The 20,314-nt window shown below is 45.0% G+C and overlaps 2 protein-coding genes across 2 annotated transcripts; both read left to right on the top strand.

The window, feature by feature from the left end:
• The first annotated feature begins 167 nt into the window (after nucleotides 1-167).
• Psmb8 (proteasome 20S subunit beta 8) lies at nucleotides 168-3,227 on the top strand. The gene is made up of 6 exons (XM_026382582.2): nucleotides 168-372; nucleotides 1,123-1,270; nucleotides 1,429-1,540; nucleotides 1,939-2,068; nucleotides 2,450-2,654; nucleotides 2,914-3,227. The coding sequence occupies exons 1-6, from the start codon at nucleotides 226-228 to the stop codon at nucleotides 3,000-3,002; spliced, it is 831 nt and encodes a 276-aa protein (XP_026238367.2). The 5' UTR covers nucleotides 168-225; the 3' UTR covers nucleotides 3,003-3,227.
• Nucleotides 3,228-5,019: 1,792 nt separating this feature from the next.
• On the top strand, nucleotides 5,020-14,625 carry Tap2 (transporter 2, ATP binding cassette subfamily B member). Its single transcript, XM_026382581.2, has 12 exons — nucleotides 5,020-5,192; nucleotides 5,610-6,102; nucleotides 6,191-6,305; nucleotides 8,426-8,556; nucleotides 8,778-8,983; nucleotides 10,237-10,434; nucleotides 10,599-10,727; nucleotides 12,573-12,761; nucleotides 12,942-13,115; nucleotides 13,276-13,435; nucleotides 13,791-13,927; nucleotides 14,297-14,625. Exons 2-12 carry the CDS (start codon nucleotides 5,610-5,612, stop codon nucleotides 14,474-14,476), a joined length of 2,112 nt encoding a protein of 703 aa, XP_026238366.2. The 5' UTR covers nucleotides 5,020-5,192; the 3' UTR covers nucleotides 14,477-14,625.
• Nucleotides 14,626-20,314: the final 5,689 nt, after the last annotated feature.

Here is a 20,314-nt window from a genome sequence, read left to right on the forward strand (position 1 = left end):
CTTGGGACAGACCATTACCCATCGTTTATCAACCTCTGTGATGCGGAGAAGAGACGTCTGTCCCCAGTATAGTACTCCTGGTTCAGACATCCCCTGGCCTTTTCTCGGAAAGGGCAGGGGGATGTGGGAAAAAAAAAAAAATTCTGGTTCCCTCCCCTTGGTGCCACGGCTTTCGCTTTCACTTCCTCCTCCGAGAGTCGACGGATCTCCGGGTGTTAAGCGATCATGGCGCTGCTGGACGTGTGCGGAGCCCCCGGAGGGCAGCGGCCCGACTGGGTTGTCCCCGTTGCGGGAAACAGGCATCGCTCCGACCCGGGACACTACAGTTTCTCTATGCGAACTCCGGAGCTCGCCCTCCCCCGGGGAATGCAGGTGAGGGTGGCGGGAAACCCTAAGCGTGGAGGATCGAGGGTCTGTCTTGAGGTTTCCTTGCCAGAGGCGGGAAACGCCTAGGGGGTGATCCTTCAGCGAAGAAGAGCAGCATCCAGGGCCGGCCCCAGAGGAGCCCACAGAAGCGTGGGTATCTAAGGGCTAGCAAGTGCAGACGAGGACAAAGTTAGGGATGAGGTTGGGACGCCTTACCCACAGCAAGAGAGCTTTCCTCTCCCTTCTCCACCACACATAAACCGTGAAGCCTTTTTCATTAAGTTGCCACATGGTGTAAGGGCTGTGCAGGGTCTTGGAAGACCTGTGAACTTTGGTGGCTAGTCTGGTCTCAGAAACTCACAGTGTGTCCGAGAACAAGTCATTCGGTCTAGGTTTCAAGCCCCTCTTCCTTAAAATGAGAATATGTTCATAAAACATGTTTCCTGAAGGTTCAATGACCTATCAATGGGAGAAAACCCCTTAAAATCATTCTTAAACATTTTTAGTTATGACAACATTTGTTTTCTTTCATCTCTGTGGCACTGGAAAGTGGAAACGTTTTGTGCCCTGTGCTGCTTTTTTTCCTTCTCCCAAGTCATTTCATTCCAGAATTGGTTTCTAACTATCACGTATATTGGTGGCTCAAGAATTCTTACACATCTTATTCCCAGCCCTCTTTAATAAAACAGTTTTCTTCGGAGTTTCCTGCTACAGAAGTGTTCAGTGCCCCTTTCTCTTCCTCTTTCTCTCTCATAGCCCACTGAATTCCTGCAGTCCTTAGGTAGGGATGAAGAAAGAAATGTCCAGATTGAGATGGCCCATGGCACAACCACACTGGCCTTCAAGTTCCAGCATGGAGTTATTGTAGCAGTGGATTCCCGGGCCTCGGCCGGAAGTTACATTGGTGAGTGTGCAGGCTTCTTCAGCAGAATCGGAAGAGCTGGACCCTCTTCTCAGCAGGAGCCCGATGTTTGCACCAAAGCCAAAGCAGATATTGATCTAAGGCACATAAGAATAATTGTGGGGTCATTCTGCCTCTCTCAAAACTCTGTCTTCTTTCAGCCACCTTAAGGGTGAACAAGGTGATTGAGATTAATCCCTACCTGCTTGGCACCATGTCTGGCTGTGCGGCAGACTGTCAGTACTGGGAGCGCCTGTTGGCCAAGGAGTGCAGGTGGGTGAGGCCTCACACCTCCCTTTCTTAGTCTAGTGGTTGATTCCTGGGTCTCCTAGATCACTGCTCCTCACCCTTGTCCCCTGTGGTCTATATTAATGCTAAAAGAGTACTTCCCAAACAGCCTTTGAGTGATAAAAGCCTCCCAAATCTACATCTGTACTGCTGCCTATAAACCAAATACTTTCTCAATTATTTAGTGTGGACATCAGCTGTGATGATGTAGTATCATTTACTAGGTTTTAAAAATGTGTTTTAGATACTTTACATTCCACATCTTTCCTCGATCCTTGGAGCCTACAAAATAATTCCTTCCAAGTATTTAGCTTTTAATCATTTCCTGATTCATCAGGTGGGAGAGAGCTAAACTTCCTCCTCCACCTCCTGTCCTCATACAGGCTGTACTACTTGCGGAATGGGGAGCGGATCTCAGTGTCAGCTGCCTCCAAACTGCTCTCCAACATGATGTGTCAGTACCGGGGCATGGGCCTCTCCATGGGCAGTATGATCTGTGGCTGGGACAAGAAGGTGGGTACTCTCCATTTCCCATGATCCCCCAGCACAGATGAGTGAGCTCTTCTGCCTGCTACCCTCCCACTTCTGCCCCGACAAGATGTACAGCATATAGAATGTTGGATTCTAGAACTGTTTCAGTATATGCACAGGCTATTTCTTGGTCCAGATGTGGACACTTTATGTACTTCATAAACTATTTTGCTAAAATAGCTGAATCCCAGTTTTGTTTTTCCTTTTATTTCTAAAGTGATTTTTACCAAAGTGCTATCCTAATTCAAATGTTCTTATGGTAATTTTCATTCTTTTGAAAACTTTTTATGACTCACCCTTAAGCCTCTATGTTACCAACATTTCCTTTTCAAATTCAATTCAGAACTTTGTTTCATCCTACAGGGTCCAGGACTTTACTATGTGGATGAAAATGGGACTCGACTCTCAGGACATATGTTCTCCACGGGTAGTGGGAACAGTTATGCCTACGGGGTTATGGACAGTGGCTATCGGCCCAATCTTAGTACTGAAGAAGCCTATGACCTTGGTCGCAGGGCTATTGTTCATGCCACTCACAGAGACAGCTATTCTGGAGGCGTTGTTAATAGTAAGAGACTGATAATCCCACCATCATGCCTGGGAAGTGGGATTTAATTTTAGGGTACTCAGGGGAGGCAGAGTGGTAGGGAGGAGGTTTTCAGAGTAAGAAGTGCCCAGTAATAAGGGTTTTGAGCATGTGTGTGTGTGTGTGTTTTTGTGGGTCTGTGTGTGCACATGTGTATTCTTGTTGCCTTCAATATAAAACTGTGAACAGGAACTTGCTGAAGGGAAGGGTGACTCCATGCTCTTCTCTCATTTGTCCACAGTGTACCATATGAAGGAAGACGGTTGGGTGAAAGTGGAAAGTACAGATGTCAGTGACCTGCTGCACCACTACCGGGATGCCAGTCAGTAATGGTGGAGACTGGGTAGGCCTCCTCGGGCTAGCCTGGTAGACTCAGGGAACTGGTCATCTTAAGTCCCAGGAGAAAGAGTAGCCCGACCAAAGCCAGAGATAGAGAACTGGCTCCGCAGTCAGTGGGGACCTGGAAGGTTGGACCCAGCTCATCTTTTTTTGTGTGTGTGTTCTCCATTTCAGGGAGCATCCCTCCTGGGTGCTTCCTAAGCACAATAAAGTAAAAACGGTTATAAATGCATCTGTGTTGTGTGCTGAGGAATGGGGACTGTGGTTTTATTTGGCAGGTTGGAGTAGAGGGGAGGAAATCGAGACACTTTTCCAGAGAAGGGACTTAGACTCTTACCTAAGAAATGAGCTCTGACCAGATAGTTCTTCTCTCTAGGATCTCAGGAGGGCTGATGATGTTCTCTTTGGACACTTATTTGCAATTTCATTTAACTCAGGGTCCTTTCTAAAGAGACATTATCTGGAGACTCCTATGTGGTCTGTTATTAACTTTCTGGGTTACTTGCGGGGAGGGCACCTAAAACAGATGGTTTTTGACTGTAAAATGGAATGAAAAAGTTTCCACCTCACATATGTGTGGTAGTTGTAAATACTGTACCACTTACCCTAAGCAACACCTTGGAAGTATTGTTTTTTGAATGTAAGATGGGCATTTAGGGTAATTGGAAGTTGACAGAATCATCATGATTGAAGAGGAAGAAGACATAAACAGGAATCAAGTGGGGAATATGAGGTAAAAATAAAAGATCCAGGTTAGAAACAAAACAAAACAAAACAAGACAGATACAGTGAGATTCTCTGATTCACACAGGAGCTGCAGGAAGGAGCATGGACCACATCTTGGTCAGAAGAGAGGTGGTTAAAGGAGCCGCTTAACAGTTGGGAGCAGCTGGGAAAAGACCCTTAAAACCCCAGAGCAAATAAGTTCAGAGACATTTTAATAATTATCTACTTCAACACTTTCCTGCAACTATTTTCAACTTTAAATGTTACACAAATAACTTTTTAAAAGGGAAGTTTGGAATCCAAGTGATCACTGCTTTGGGGTTTTTGTGTATAGTTTTGGGTGTAGTTTCAACCGGAAGAGAGTCATTTCTGAAGTGAACGAATTTGCAGTTTCTATAGATAGGCTCTGGGTCTAGTAAAACCTGAAGAATCCTAATGGCATTTTTCTTTTTTGTAATGGAATTGAACCCAGGGCACTTCACCACTGAGCCCTTTTATTTATTTATCAGCCCTTTTATTTATTTATTTTTTGAAGAACTTCTTTTTTGTTGTAGATGGACACAATACCTTTATTTTATTTATTTTTTTTTAATGTGGTTCCAAGGATAAAACCCAGTACCTCACACCTGCTAGGCAAGCACTCTATACCACTGAGCTACAACCCCAGTCCCAGCATTTTTATTTTTTGAGCAGGGTCTCTCTAAATTGCTAAGGCTCAATCCTCCTGCCTCAGCCTCCCAAATCGCTGGGATTACAGGCGTGCCCAATTGTTATTCTAATCTGTATTAAAATAGACCAGTACCTGACATTTTCCTCATATGCCAACCACTTTCAGCACATTTCTGAACACAAACGTACAGGCCCTGTTACAAGTGCTCTGTTGAGCAGAACACATGAAGATAAAGGGCCAGGACCTCGCTAAATTAAAAATCTATTAGTGGAAACCTTCTTTGACCTGGTAAGAGTGTCTGGAACTTCTCATTAACGAGCGACCCTGCCTGTTTGGCTCTGGCTCTGGCTGTTTTACCCCGAGGCCCTAAAACGGGCTCTTCTGGGAGAATAGGGCATTTCCTGAAATAGGTTCCGAGCTAGAGGGAAAACTGAACAAAGTTACAGAGCACCTCAGACCCTGAAGCAGTTTTGCAATTTTATATTAAAAACTAACCGCCACAGAGGATGAACCACACTCCAGGGTTGGGATTTGCGAGCGCGACCTGCGGATCCCGGCTCCGCGGTCTGCGAGTCTCTGGCGCCGCCTGTTGGCCGCCGCGCCCAGAAAGAGGCAGGAGCTGGGAAGAGAAAGCGAAAGCCGCGAGGCCCCGGCGCCGGGCTGGGAGAACATCGCCGGCCGACCAAAGAGGGAAACGGAGTTGAGACAGTAGGAGCGGATTTCAGGCTCAGACCCCAGCACCTAACCGACAGCCGCGCAGAGCTGCAGTCACGCCGCCGCCGCTGGTGAGTTTGTGCGCACGGAAACTTGGATCGCGAGCAGGGGCGCCGCCGACCACCTCCCACCCCACCGCCCACCCCACGCCACACCCTTTGCTTCCCGATCCTCTGACCCAGAGGAAAGGAAGAGAGCAGGGCTGGGCTCGCTTGGCTCTTCTGAGCTCCGCGGCGACAGGCGCGGATGGCGGCGGGACCCGATTAGGGGATTTCTTATTTTTAAAGCGTGAGGCTTCCCAGCTCCCTCTGACGGGCAGAGTGCCGTCAGCCCTAGGAGGGACGTGCTGATGAGCACTGGGTACCCAGGGAATCTTACAGGGTGGGATCGGATGAAATGAGAAGCCAGTGGACCGGTGGGGGGGACACAGGGTGGCGGGGACAGAGAATGCTACTCCACTTCCCAAATTTTTCACTTTCTACCCGTAGATGGCGCTCCCTGACCTGAGGCCCTGGGCCTCCCTGCTGCTATTGGACGCAGTCTTACTCTGGCTGCTTCAGGGGACTCTGGGGACTTTGCTTCCTCAAGGGCTTCCAGGACTATGGCTGGAAGGAACCTTGAGACTTGGAGGCCTGTGGGGGCTGCTAAAGCTGTGGGGGCTTCTGGGATTTGTGAGGACCTTGCTGCCCCTGCTGTGCCTGGGGACCCCCTTGTTCCTCTCTCTGAGATCCTTCGTCGGGGGAACATTGAGTGCTCCCCCAGTCAGAGTGGCTTCAGCCTCTTGGAGCTGGCTGCTAGCAGGGTATGGGGCTGCAGTGCTAAGCTGGGCGGTATGGGCTGTTTTGAGCCCTCCTGGAGCCGAGGAGAGAGAGCCGAGCCAGGAGAACAACAGAGACCTGATGTGGAGGTTGCTGAAGCTCTCCAGGCCAGACCTGCCATTCCTCTTGGCCGCCTTCTTCTTCCTTGTTACTGCTGTGTTGGGTGAGTGGGGCCGGGCATTGTGAGTTCGAGTCTGAACAAGGGCCTTGGCACCAGCACATTCATCTGGTGTTCTCATGCCTTTTTTCAGGTGAAACATTGATCCCTCACTATTCCGGTCGGGTGATTGACATCCTGGGCGGTGATTTTGACCCTGATGCTTTTGCCAGCGCCATATTTTCCATGTGCCTGTTCTCTGTTGGGAGGTAGGTGATGGGCAGTTGGATCCCCAAGTCTATACAGGGGTCTTCACTCCTAAATCTATTTTGCACAAAACACAAAATACTTAAACTGAAATATACATGTATTTATCCACTATTCACTTTCATCCACTCATTCATTTCTTCCTTTATTCGCATTTACCCAATATCTTCAAAGTTTATAATACATTATTACCAATATGAGTATGGTTGGATGTAGTACAGAAGGAATTTATGTGTCAAAGGGAATGTCTTTCAGTTGCCTATCAACATTTCTCCATGAAATTCCACTTCTCTTTTCTGCCTCCTCCCTCCCACCCCTGTGTGTCTCCAAAGCATCTCTCCAAGGTGGACATATCCCTATCTCTCTCCACCCTTCAGTGTTCATTCATTTTGCAAATCCCAGAAGCTCTCACTCAGAGGCCTATCTTCCTTATTTCCAGCATCTTTACTCTTTCTCTTGACTTGCTTTCCCCTCTTTTTAGACATACACAAGAATCTGCTGTCACAAACAGGCTGGGACTGGATGAGGTGAATGAAGCAGCTAGGGTGCAAAATTTAAGGAGATGCTCACTTTAGCTTGCAACTGCTCCTTTTTCATGGCCATACTTCCTTTCAAATACTCTCAAAATCCAATTCTTTCATTATGTCTTCATTCTATACTTGGTACTTTCTGCTGGAACTACTCGAATGTGAACTTCTTATTGACCAATCCACTATCCCTCACCCCCTTCTAATCAGACCACAGTTCTTTTTGGTTTCTCTGTAGCATTTGGCTATATTATAATCTCTTTATTGATCTCTTTCTGCAGTTAGCTTTTATGAACTCCCTTTCTACTTTCCAAATCATTCTGCCTCCTTTGAAGAGCTTTCCTCCTCTGTACACTTAAATATGGACTTTGCTTTTAACTCATTTTTTTGATCTTTAGTAACATTTTTCCTATTAAGCTAATTGAGTTCATCTCTGGATATCATCACCAGATCCATATTTCCATAAGGATTGTCCCCTTATATCCAATAGAATCCCTGTTGAATAGCCCACTCACACTTCGTGTACTCAGAACTCCAAATGTATCACACACGGTTCTGGTCATCCAGAAATTGGCTCTGTCTTTTCATTCATGAAACCATCAGTATCCTGGGCTTGAGCGTCTGCACCATGGATATCATCCTCATATCAAACACTAGTCCTGCTATTTCCTACTTTCAAAATGTTTCTTCTATATGTGTTTTTTTTCTTTTCCTTCTTATTTAGATCACCAGTCCAAAACCCTCCTGATTTCATGTCTGATTACCCAACAGCCTTTTATATATGTAACTAAATATTATTAGAAATCTGTGTTTTATAAACACACATTTTTATGTTTTTAAAATATTTTTCCTTTAAGTTTTTTAAGTGTATTTTTTTCAACTGTAGATGGACACAATACCTTTATTTTATTTGTTTATTTTTAATGTGGTACTGGAGATAGAACCCAGTGCCTCATGCATGCTAGACAAGTGCTTTACCAGTGAGCCACAGCCCTGGCCCTCCTTTACGTTTTATAGTAAAATTTTGGTTGGTCGAAGGGGAAGTCTTCCAGAATGAAAGGCAGGGTCAGTGTGATTCTGTCTCTGGAGAACAGAAGGGCAGGGAGATCTGTGCTGAGTTCCCATAATGAAGTATCTATGATTATGAAGAAGGGTTTTGGGGCCAGGGAGAAAAGAGACCAAGACAGAGAAGAAGCCCAGAGGGACAACATAGAGGGAGGCCAGAAGTAAGCCCTGGGCTACTTCCTTTCACTTCTGTTGTATTCCGCCTTGCCTTGTGTAACACAGAGTGAACTCCATGAGCATTCATGAATTGTACATGTGATGACTTTGCTCCCACATCTGGCTTATCAGCTCTACCATTTCTTCTTCTCTTTATTCCCAAACCTCCTCTTCTCTTCTCTGTCTCTCGTCTCTCTCTGTCCCCCCCCCCCACTCTTCCTCTCTCCCTCTCTTTCCTTTTTGCTTTCCATGGTCTGCTGTCCCTAACTTTTGTATTTCTTTTAATTCTGGCCTTCTCTGCTTCTCTCGCCTCCCACTCTTCTCTGTGCCTCTGTCTCCTCTTCAACTTCCTGCTTTCTTCTCCCTTCCCACAGCTCGGTGTCTGCAGGTTGCCGAGGGGGCTCCTTTTTCTTCATCATGTCCAGAATCAACTTGCGGATCCGGGAGCAGCTTTTCTCCTCCCTGCTGCGTCAGGACCTCAGTTTCTTCCAGGAGACTAAGACAGGTGAGGGCTGAGTCCAGGTCTGGGATTCCCCTGGCCATTCCTTGTCCCTGTTACCCTCCCATCTTTACTATTTGCCAGGGCCCAGAGTTCTCTTCTGGGACAGTGTAGTGATGCACGTCTCTCTGTAAGGCAGGAGGGGTTTCTGTCAGTGGTGATGGTCAGGAGGGAGTTTTGGGGATGCTGCAGTGTTATGGTTTCCTCATCTGCTCTGTCGTTCCCAGGGGAGTTGAACTCACGGCTGAGTTCAGATACCACCCTGATGAGCCGCTGGCTTCCTTTAAATGCCAATGTAATCTTGCGGAGCCTGGTGAAAGTGATTGGGCTGTATGGCTTCATGCTAAGCGTGTCACCGCGACTCACCTTCCTCTCCATGCTCGAAATGCCCCTCCTAATAGCAGTGGAAAAGCTGTACAATATGCGCCATCAGGTATGTGTGGATGTTAGGGAACTGAGAGGAGAATAAAGCGTAGAGGCGAGGAATCCACATTCATAGCTGTAGGATCTCCTAGAGAGAAATTTTCTCTTTTCAGCCCTTAGAGTATATTATATATTTGTACCTTTTGCTTATTCAGTCATACATTGATGGACATTTGAGTCAGAAGGTCCATGGCCCCCTTAAACTGTAAGCAAACATGTACATGAGTGTGGGAATATACCAACTCCTGAGACTCTGCTTTCAATTCTTTGGGGTATACGTGCAGAAATATAATTGCTGGATCATATTGTAAATATATTTAATTTTTAAGGAACTGCTCTACCGTTCCACAGTAACTGCCCCATTTTACATTTCTACTAGAAATGTGCAAGGATTCTGATATTTTCATACCCTTGCCAACACTCACTTTCCTCTGTTTTTCTTTTCTTTTTTTAAAATAATAGCCATTATAATGATTGTGATGTAACTCATTGTGGTTTTGATTGCATTTCCCTAGTGATTAATGATGTTAAGCATGTTTTCAAGGGCTTATTGGACATTTTTGTATGCTCTTTGGAGGAATATCTGTTCAATTCCTTTGCCCATTTTTAAATTGGGTTGCCTTTTGTTTTTGTTGATTTGTAAGAGTTCTTTACAGATTGTGGATGACATTCCCCTATCGAATATATAATTTGCAAATGTTTTCTTGCATTTTGTGATGGCCTTTTCACTGATAGCACCCTTTGATGTACCAAAGTTTTTAATTTTGATGAAGTCCAATTTATCCATTTTTTTGGTTGCCTATGCTTTTGGTGTCATATCTAAGAAATCATTGCCAAATCATGAAGTTTTCCTCCTATGTTTTCCTGATAGTTTTAGCTCTTACCTTTGGGTCTTTGATCCATTTTGGATTACATCTTCACCTTTCTTAGCTAGCTCTCACTTCTTGGGAAAAGTATCTTTCCTTCCTTATCAGACACAGGAGGTTGAAGAATTACCTTATTAGAAGGCTAAAAACAAACAAACAAACAAATAAATAAAGCAAGCAAGCATATATCTCCCATACTACCTAACAGTGAGCACTCAATAGTATGGTTTTCTCCCTCCTTTACTCATTATTCCTTCTGTAAGGAAAATTAAGGAAGAGGGTAAAAGAACCGTTTGATGTTTTCCGGAGGTTGGGGAGCATCCCAAGGGCTGGAGGGTACCTGGGGCCTGCTGTCTTCTGTGGCATCACCGGGGATGTCGCTGTGCCACGCTTCCAGGCCGTGCTGCTGGAGATCCAGGATGCAGTGGCGAAGGCAGGGCAGGTGGTGCGGGAGGCAGTTGGCGGGCTGCAGACCGTGCGCAGTTTTGGGGCGGAGGAGGATGAGGTCTGCCGCTATAAGAAGGCTGTGGAGCGGTGCCGGCAGTTGTGGTGGCGACGGGACCTGGAACGTGCTCTGTACCTGCTTATACGGAGGGTGAGACAGCTGAGTGGCAGGATGAGGGCGTGGGAAGGGAAAGGAGAAAGGATGGGGGCGGGGAGACAGCAGGTTCTGGGTGTCCCTCACCAGTGTCTCTCACAGGGGCAGGTGCGGGGATAGAATGCGGAGACTTTACAGCCTCTCCTCTTCCCCCCTCGCAGGTGCTGACCTTGGGTGTGCAGGTGCTGGTGCTGAGCTGCGGGCTGCAGCAGATCCTGGCCGGCGAGGTCACGAGGGGCGGGCTGCTCTCCTTTCTGCTCTACCAGGAGGACGTGGGGAACTACGTTCGAGTGAGTGAGGACCCACGTGCTCTCCTGTTTACTCTGTTTTTCTCTCGGCCCTTATGGGTCTTGGGCTTTATTTCTTCCCCTTAAAAATACAAAACAAAATAGAAAACCCCAATTCATTTTGTTGTGGAGAATTTCAAGCATTAAAAAAAAAAAAAAAAAAAAAGAGGGGTTGGGGTTATAGCTCAGTGGTAGAGCGCTTGCCTCGCATGCGTGAGGCTCTGGGTTCAATCCTCAGCACCACATAAAAATAAATAAGTAAAAAGATATTGTGTCTTTATACAACTAAAAAATAATGATAAAAAAGAAAGTAATATAACAAATTCACATATGCCCAATACCAGCTTTAACAATTAACATCTCATGGCCAATCTTGTTTGGTCTGTATCCCCACTCACTTTCCCCACCCATATTATTTTAAAACAAATTCATTATCTGTAAACATTTTGGTATATATCACTAAAATAGAAACGTCTAAAAAAGTACTTAATCAAAAAGCTATTATCACCCCTAAAAATTGACATAATTCTTTATATGCAATCAATGGTCAAGTCTCCAGTTGTCTTAGACATGGTGTAGTAGGTTCCAAATAAGGTCTACATGCTGTGATTGGTTAATATGAATTTTAAATCTCTCAAAAAATTTCTCTCTTTGCAGTTTATTTGTTGAAGAAATAAGTGGTTTGTTTGGGAATTTCTTATGGCTTGGATTTTGTTGATGGAATCTCTGGGGTTTTATTTATTTATTTGTCGGTACCAGGATTGAACCTAAGCCACTTAACCACTGAGCCACATCCCTAGTCCTTTATATATTTTATTTAGAGACAGGGTCTCCCTAAGTTGCTTAGGGTCTCCCTAAGTTGCTGAGGCTGGCTTTGAACTTGTGATCCTGATTCAGCCTTCAGAGCCACTGGGATTACAGGGGTGCCCCACTACACCTAGATGTGGTTCTATTTTAGTAGGTTTCTCTACCTCTATTTTCCCTGCCCATTGGTAGACAAATCTTAAGTTTGTGAGATTCAGGATTCCTTCCTTCCTTCTTTCCTTCTTTTTCTTCCTTCTTCCCTCCCTCCCTTCCTCCCTCCTTTGTCCCTCCCTTCCTCCCTCCCTCCCTCCATCTCTCTCTCTCTCTCTCTCTCTCTCTCTCTCTCTCTCCCCCCCCCCCTCTCTCCTTTCTTTTAGTACTTCCTAGGTGGTGGTGGGTTCTTCCTCCAGGAGACTTACAGTGTCTCTTGTGGTAATATCAGACTTTCATGTTCAATGCCTAGAACTGTTAAATTATTGGGGCTGCAAAATGGTAATACTCTATCGTATCAGTTATTAAGAAAGACTTGTTCTCATCTATTATTGGGCTACCCAGTGATGCAGTTTGATTAGGAAAGGCAGAATGAGGATTAGGCCCTTTTCCTATATTTATCAGTTCAAAGCTAGTTACCGCATCATGGGTTTTATTTTGTAATTTCTCTGACATTTACTGATCATCTTTTATGTTTGGGAACTGTGCTAGGTACTCTGGTGGCTCCAAAGGTGAGTTAGGTACAATGTCTGCTTTTAAGGTGTTTCCTGTCTAGTCAAGCAAGACAGAACTGTGTATGAGGGATATAAAACAGTAATTTCCAAGGTCTGGCGATAGGCATAGTGCTGTGTGGTCAGAATATGGAATTTACATCCTCTTCATTGCAAATTAGAACACTGAGATGTTAGTGCCACTTTTAAATTATAAATTTCACATTTAAATAAGGAGTATCTTTTTTTGAGTGGGTGGAGTGTTGCAGGGGAGTGTGAGGAATTGGGAGGTTGGTTTCCATAGGATGTTTGCTTAGCTGACCTGTCCATTCTTGTTTCCCAGGCTCTGGTATTTGGTTTTGGTGATATGCTGAGCAACGTGGGAGCTGCAGAGAAGGTTTTCCGATACCTGGACAGAAAGCCCAACCTGCCTGAGCCAGGGACTCTGGCCCCTCCCACACTGCAGGGGATTGTGGAATTCCAAGACGTCTCATTTGCATATCCCAATCGCCCTGACCAACCTGTGCTCAAGGTGCCTGAGAAACGCCCCAGGGAGGGAACTTGTCCCTGGCTCCCTACTGCTTTTGGGTGATCAGGTACCAAAGACTGGAGATCATTTTCCTTTGAGGAGCTGATTTTGCTTCTGCTAGGAAAAGAAGGAAAGAGATGCTGAGGGAAAAGTGGCAGGCCCCTGACTCTCCTGGTTTTCCAGGGGCTGACGTTCACCCTCCACGCTGGAGAGATGACAGCGCTGGTGGGACCCAATGGTTCTGGGAAGAGCACTGTGGCTGCCCTGCTGCAGAATCTGTACCAGCCCACAGGAGGGCGGCTGCTGTTGGATGGGGAGCCCATCTCAAACTATGAGCACCACTACCTGCACAGCCAGGTGGGTGGGGAGGGAGGGAAGGGAGTGGGTAGGAGAGGATGATGGCTGATCCACAGGGAGAAATGTCAGGGGTCCATTCTGAGGCAGGCAGACAAGGAGGAACGGAGGGTCCCAACATAGGATTTGCACACTGTCCTCTGCTCCCATTCCCTGTGTACAGGTGGCTTTGGTGGGGCAGGAGCCCATGCTGTTTTCGGGTTCTGTGAGGGACAACATTGCTTACGGGCTGAGGAACTGTGAGGATGACAAGGTGATGGCTGCCGCCCGGGCGGCCCATGCATATGACTTCATAAATGAAATGAAGCATGGGATATATACAGGTACTTTTCACAGGTTGTAAGTCTACCCTTTCAGTCAACAGAGAAAGTGGAGCTTATCCATGGGGTGAGGTTGGGTTCCTGTAACTTGTTTACTCCTTTCCTGCCGTCCCTCTGTTCCCATTCACCGTTCTTCCCCAGCCTCCCTCTCTTGCTTGTTCCCTTGCTTGAGAGCATCCTGGAAGTAGGGCTTCTTCCACACAGGCAGCCACCGTCCCCACCTCCCAGGCTTCCCCCACGGGGCCCTCTTACCTCTTGAAGGGCTTGTGGGAAGAGCTGCTGGGCACTTGTCTCTCTGCTCAAGAAGAAGTGTCCTGATCCCTGTGTCTGAGGAATGGAATTTCTCTGGTTTCCTCAGATGTAGGGGAGAAAGGGAGCCAGTTGGCTGCAGGACAGAAGCAGCGCCTGGCCATTGCCCGGGCCCTTGTGCGGGATCCACGGATCCTCATCCTGGATGAGGCCACCAGTGCCCTAGATGTGCAGTGTGAGCAGGCCGTGAGTACCAGAGAGGGAAGGGCAGGGAACAGTGGAATCTAAGGGTCACAATTGAAGGATCAGCCCATGCAGAACTGGCAGGGGAGGACAGTAGCCTGCTGGTGCAAAGGGAGGCTGTGCCTGTGTAGGGTTGGGAATGAAATGGAGAAGGCAGTGGTGCAGGGGCCTACCTGATTCCTCCAAGGGTCCCTTTCCCATCCTCCAGTGGCAGCAGAGAGAAGGGCAGGGCAGACCCGTATCTACGGCCCTTCACACTGATCTCATGTTTCACGTCTTCTACACCCTAAGTCACAAGAGATGGTGCCCAGGCAGGTGGTGGTGTCCATGCTGTTCTTACCTTTTTGAGACACTGTGGTCCTGCCCCTTCAGCTCCAGGCCTGGAAATCTCGTGGGGACCGAACGGTGCTGGTGATCGCTCACAGGCTGCGCACGGTTCAGAATGCTGACCAGATCCTGGTGCTGAAGCAGGGGGAGCTGCTGGACCACGCCCAGCTCAGGGAGGGCCAGGACATCTACTCCCGCCTGGTACAGCAGCATCTGGAGGAGTGAGGCCTCCGGACACTGGGACCTTCTCAGGACTATTGCTGCAACCCAGACTCAGAAGCTCCTGCTCTGAATTCCCCTGGGTTTTACCCTGGGTAGCTCTTCCTGGTGCTGGAGGCATGATGGGGATTTGGACCATGTGTACTTTTGGCAGGCCGGGGTGGGTGGGAGTGAGGGGATGGTGGGTGGCCGTGGTGGGCTGACTTGGGCCATGGTGGGCTGTCTTGGGCTGTGGTGGGTCTGCTGTCTTGTTTAGAAACTTTTTTTCCCTTGGTTAATAGTTTTGCCTATGTGTAGTGTCTAGTGGCATAATAAATATGTTTAAAAATGCTTTTTCTTATATGTATATAAACAAGTACACATTCATTGAGAAACTATGGAAAGGACAAAGAAGAAAGTCAAAACTACCCACCATTTCACTTTCCAGAGAGAACCAAGGTTACTGTTTTGCTGACTGCCCGCTCAGTCACGTATCTGTTCTTTGAAATACCAGTTAACCCAATATGACATAAATATTCCTGGGTTGTCTTTCTGAATCCTTCCCCACTTCCATTAGTGCCTGCTTTTTTGGGGGAAGCTAGGGTTTTCCCCGAAAAAACACAGATCTCTAATTAGCAGTATAAATATATTGATAATAGCTACCATTTATAGAGTTTTAATATGAGTAGGAACTATGCCAAGTCATTTTTCATCACTATTAATCCTTGCCCCTAACAATATGAGGTTGGTGATTATTTATTATCCCCATCTTATACATGTGGAAACTGATTATATGACTTTTCCAAGGTTACACAGTGGTGGAGTTGGAGTTTGAATCCAGGTCTGAACCTACAGTCCACACCCTAAACTATCAGGGGTCAAAGGCCAGCGTCTCAATAAGGGCTCCTTCCTGCCCAGGGGAATCCAAGCCACCCTAAAACTTACAATATCAAATAACTAGCAAATAACAAAGTATGAACACTCAGAAATATATTTATAGAATGCAAAGCCCCTGATAGATCTAGTCCACATGGGTTCTGGAACTAGACAAAGACAAATGGCTCTGGTGGCTTATTTAAGCCAGTACATCAAAGGCAGGGGTAAGGTTTCAAGAGCAGAGTCTTGCTTCCTGATGTCTTGTAGTGAGCAGGTTGATTGACATCTTGGCAGGTCACACCCATCTCAGGTGCTATGTGGGCCACTGCAGAGTGGGAAAGCGAATCACATTGTCCCTGGATAGTTGACCAGAGGAAATGTCCACTGGCCGTTTCCAGACACCAGTTGTCTCTAGCAAAATAAAAATCTCAAAGGCATGCAGCCAATGATCTTCCTCTAACCCATGCCTATAGTTACCAGTTGCTATCCAAGTAGTCCATTCAAATTGTTAATCCATCAAATGGATGGATTAATCCATCAATTAGGTTATAGCTCTAATATTCTAATCATTTCATCTCTAAACATTCCTGCATTAACACAGGAGCTTTGGGTGGACACCTCACATTCAAACTCATTCATCCTATTAAGCTATATAGCTATATCCTATTAAGCTATTAAGCTATATATTGCTCCCCAGCGCACGGCCTGATTGACAATAGACAATAAATAATACATCTGTTGGATAAATGAATAAACCCCAGTCTTCCCTATAAGTAGCAACCACCAAGAATCCACACTGCACACATCACTGGCTGCTGGGAAGGACTTGTTTTGGAACTCTCCTATTCTAGGAAATAGAAACTTTCACATTCCCGGAAACAGCAGGTACTTTCCAGTTTGGGCGATGAACTTGCCAGAACTACTGTTTGGAATTTCTTCTGCCTGGCAGCTGCTGGGAGCAGGTAGGGTGAGAATGGAGAGCTCTTGTATAGATCAGCCTTTGTGTCATCCTGCTGCTACCCAGGAGCTCCGTTCCCACCCACCTCCCAGATTTTTTATAGAGAAACTGGCCTGAAATCAGCTAGTTAATCAGTGACAGTGAAACTGGATTTTCAGCCTCTGCTGTTGTAGTGGTGCATCGACTTCAGTTGCCACCTAGTGATTTCTTTCTGGGTCCATGTCTCATGAATTCGAAGAATGAAATCTATGGATATCAATGGAAGGTAAAAGTGAAAGGAGAAGGATTTATTTGAGGGAAAAAAAGAAGCAGAGCTCTTGCTGGGTGAGAGGGGATCCGATAGCAGGTTGCTGTCTAGGGGCTTATATAGCTACTGGGCAGGGGCATTGACCAATATTTATGCTAATCAGGTATTGGAAAAGTGCTGTTATTGGTTAGGCATACAGTATTCTGATTGGTTAGCCCTTAAGTCTGTAGCCTTCACTCAGATCTGTCCCACCTCCCTTTTCCTTCTGTCCCAGGACAAAGGAGTTGACTGGAATGTTGGGAATGTTTCTACAGGTTAATTTCATGGAATATTATTTAGAGATGTTTATTTAGAGATGCTTTTCTGGGTGGGGACATATTTCCTTAACTGCTTGCCTATTTTATGATCTATCTGTCCTATCCTATTCAATAGAACAGGGAGAAAAACTTAGGCATCCCAATGGGCAGTGCAGGAAGATGCAATAGAATTAAAGATCTTAAGATCTCCCCTCCCCCTACACCAATTTCTCATCTCAGAGGAAACACCCAGGTAAGCCTGTCAGGGATCCAGAAAATGTTCCCTGGTAGTCAAAGTATTCAGTGTAGACAGACAAATTCCTTCATGTGTGATCTGCCTGGTAATCGCAGATATTAGTCATTCTAGTTTGTCCAGAGTTCCCTTCATTCTTTCTCCTACTCTTAGAACTATGTGATTTCCTTGTCCCATAATTTCCCCTTGTTGTTACTCACCTTAAATTCCCTTTTTTAAAAAAAATTTAGTTATAGATGGACACAATATCTTTATTTTGTTTGTTTATTTTTATGTGGTGCTGAAGATCAAACCCAGTGACTCACATGTGCAAGGCAAGTGCTCTGCCACTGAGCCACAACCCCAGCCCCCAGTCTTACTCTTTCTAAAGGAAAATATGAGTGGAGAGGGAACCCTTAGGAAAACTTCATGGATTTCTTTGGGCCCCAGAACAAAAACCCACCGCTGCTCTGCACTCTGTGGAAAAGCATTTGGCTTCAAGTCCTTACAGCCCCTGCCCAGTGGGATAGTCTCTGGGAGGCCACACCGCAGTTGTAAATAAAGCAGAGGAAATGTAGAGTTGTCAGCATTTGAGGGGAAAGAAGGAGGGGATAGGGAACAGCTTTTCCTTGGGTCATGGTGTAGTGAGCTGAAGGACCACCCACTTGAGTCTGGTGCCATCTTGTGGTCCTCGGAAAGGGTTTTGAATCTAGAGTTTCATGGAATCTTATGAATTATCTTACTTATACTAATAATAACCATTCACTGGGTGCTTATGGTGTGCTATGGCTATAATGGGTGCCTGGCATATACATCTTTACTTTATCATCAAGGCAATCCTATGCAGCAGGTATTACTATCTCAATTCTAAGCATGAGAAAATGGAGTTTTAAAAACATTAACTAACTTCCCTGGGTCACAAGAAGGACAAGGTAGGCTTTTACCAACTCTGCAACAAAACTACTTCAAAGAAGTTGTCTTTATTCTCTGGGTCTACTTATACTCCTACTGTTCTCTTTTTGAAAGACACAACTTATTTGTTTATTTAATAGGCAATATATTAATGGGATTTCAAATTGAAAAGACATAAAAATATACAGAGGACTGCTTCATGCCCATCATTCCCTACAGTTTTTAGGCAATCCAGCTCTAAGAGTTATGTTTATCATCTTAGAGAAATTTAATGTATATGTAAGCAGTGGTGAAATCAATATTTCTTCATATTTTCACAATAGTTCTCTAAATATACTATTGTAAATTAAAATTTTATGGTCATGTGGGTTCAATTTTATGAAAGTATCATGTTTCATTTAGCCTGTCTCCTCCTGTTGATGGGTGGTCAGGTTATTGGAATTCTTTTGCCATTGTAAGCAAGAAGGGGCAGGTTCAGGCTTATGCCTCTTCTCCCCTCATGCTTTTTATTGCTTCTGATAACACCATGTCACATCCCATGTACTATGACTCCTTTGCAATTTGATATTTTAAGCTGAAGAAATCTGAGAAATGGTGGGTACAAGAAAGGCTTTTTGATCTTGCCCACCTCCTCTGAGTCAGGTTCTAGACCCTCAGGTAAGATGGAGGGGGAGTGAGAGGAACCCAAACAAGCAAGACTTGCTTAGCTTTTCCCAGTTTGCTAAGTTCATACTTTTGTTCCATCACAATTCCCATGACTTTCTATTCTTCATCAAACCTACTATAAATACACTAAGGCTTAATGTCACATAAGACTTATATTCAATAAACTTGTGCTCTTTTCTCTTGAATCTGTCTTTTGTTAGTCCAATTCACAGGGCTCCCTCTAGAGAACTTCAGATAGGTAGAGAAAGCAATTTCTCCATCCCTACAGTAACAAACAACTGCCATTTAAGTAAATGTGGTTTCCTCACTCCGGAAGAAACTGTTGTAGGTTTGGGTGGTGCTCTAGCAGCTGCCCTCAGTGATGACTCAGTTGGTTAGACTGATTTATGTTTGATTTCACCACTTCAATGCAAGGCTGTGCTGGTGCTCCTCTCCCTCTCTTTCTCTCCACCCCCCCAGCCTCTAAAGTCAGACAAACCATCACAGGACCCAAAGAAAAAGGTAGTTCTCTGTCTCTGTGTGATTATTTCGTGCAGCCCAGTTCACCTGGAGTGACCCTGAGTGTTTAGTTGTGGAATGCGACATTATCAGATATAAGTACATTCACTCCTGCTCTCTTTGGGTGCCATTTGCATGTAATATCTTTTTGCACCTCTTTACTTGTAGCCTATGTATGTTCTTAAGGTTTGAGTCTCCTGTAGGAATCATATGGTTTGATTTCACTAAAAATGCACTTAGTCTTCTATATCGTTTGACTGGATTATTTAATTTTATCTATATTTGCATTTTTTTTTACATTTCTTCAACATTTATTTGTTAACTATAATAGGACTTCTGAAGAATACTGGGAAAGGAGAAAAATATTTCCACAAATGCACCTATGCAGAATATGTTGACGTTTTGACATGATCAGGAAAATTAACCATTAATCTTTAAGCTGTAACCACTGAGCTATGTATATACATAGCTCAGTGATAAATTTCCCTGATCTTTTGCCCCATCCCTAATGTTGGGAAACACATCAAAATGTATCAATACTTTTGTTAAAAAATATCTTTCACCAAACACTATGGTTAATTTAAGATTTTCTTTTTGACATTTTAAATATATGTGGTTTATTGAATGCCAAGATTAAGTTCTGGTTTTAGTTGTTGCTTTCAATTGTGCCCCAGCAGAGAGAGGGTCCAACACTTGACCCTTCTACAGTGGAGGTCCAGAGAAAAGGGAGCATTTGTCAGTGCATGAATGTAAGGACTTATACTGCAATTTAAAAAAATTGTCTTCTGGTTGTCTTGCAGATCCTTGGTTTTTTTCTTTGTCTGTTGATGCATTCCTTTGCAATCAAGTGATTTTTTTCCTTATGATGTGTATTGATTCCTCCGTTAAAAAGAAAAAATCTTTTTTTTTTTTTTTTTTTTTTTTTTTTTTTTTTTTTTTTTAGTACCAGAGATTGAATCTAGGATCTTGCACATGTTAGGCAAGAGCTCTAACATTGAGCTACAACACCAGCCCTTCTTTATCTTGTTTTGAGACCGGTCTTGCTAAGAGTCTGCACTGGCCACAAACTTGCCATCCTCTTGCCTTAGTCTCTTGAGTAGCTGGGATTGCAGGTGTGCATGCCCACATTCAGCTGATTCCTTGCTTTTTACCTTTTGTGCACCTAAGATAGATTTTTGTT

The sequence above is a fragment of the Urocitellus parryii genome, chromosome 8 (genome assembly GCF_045843805.1).
Source record: "Urocitellus parryii isolate mUroPar1 chromosome 8, mUroPar1.hap1, whole genome shotgun sequence".
Classification (NCBI taxonomy): Eukaryota; Metazoa; Chordata; class Mammalia; order Rodentia; family Sciuridae; genus Urocitellus; species Urocitellus parryii.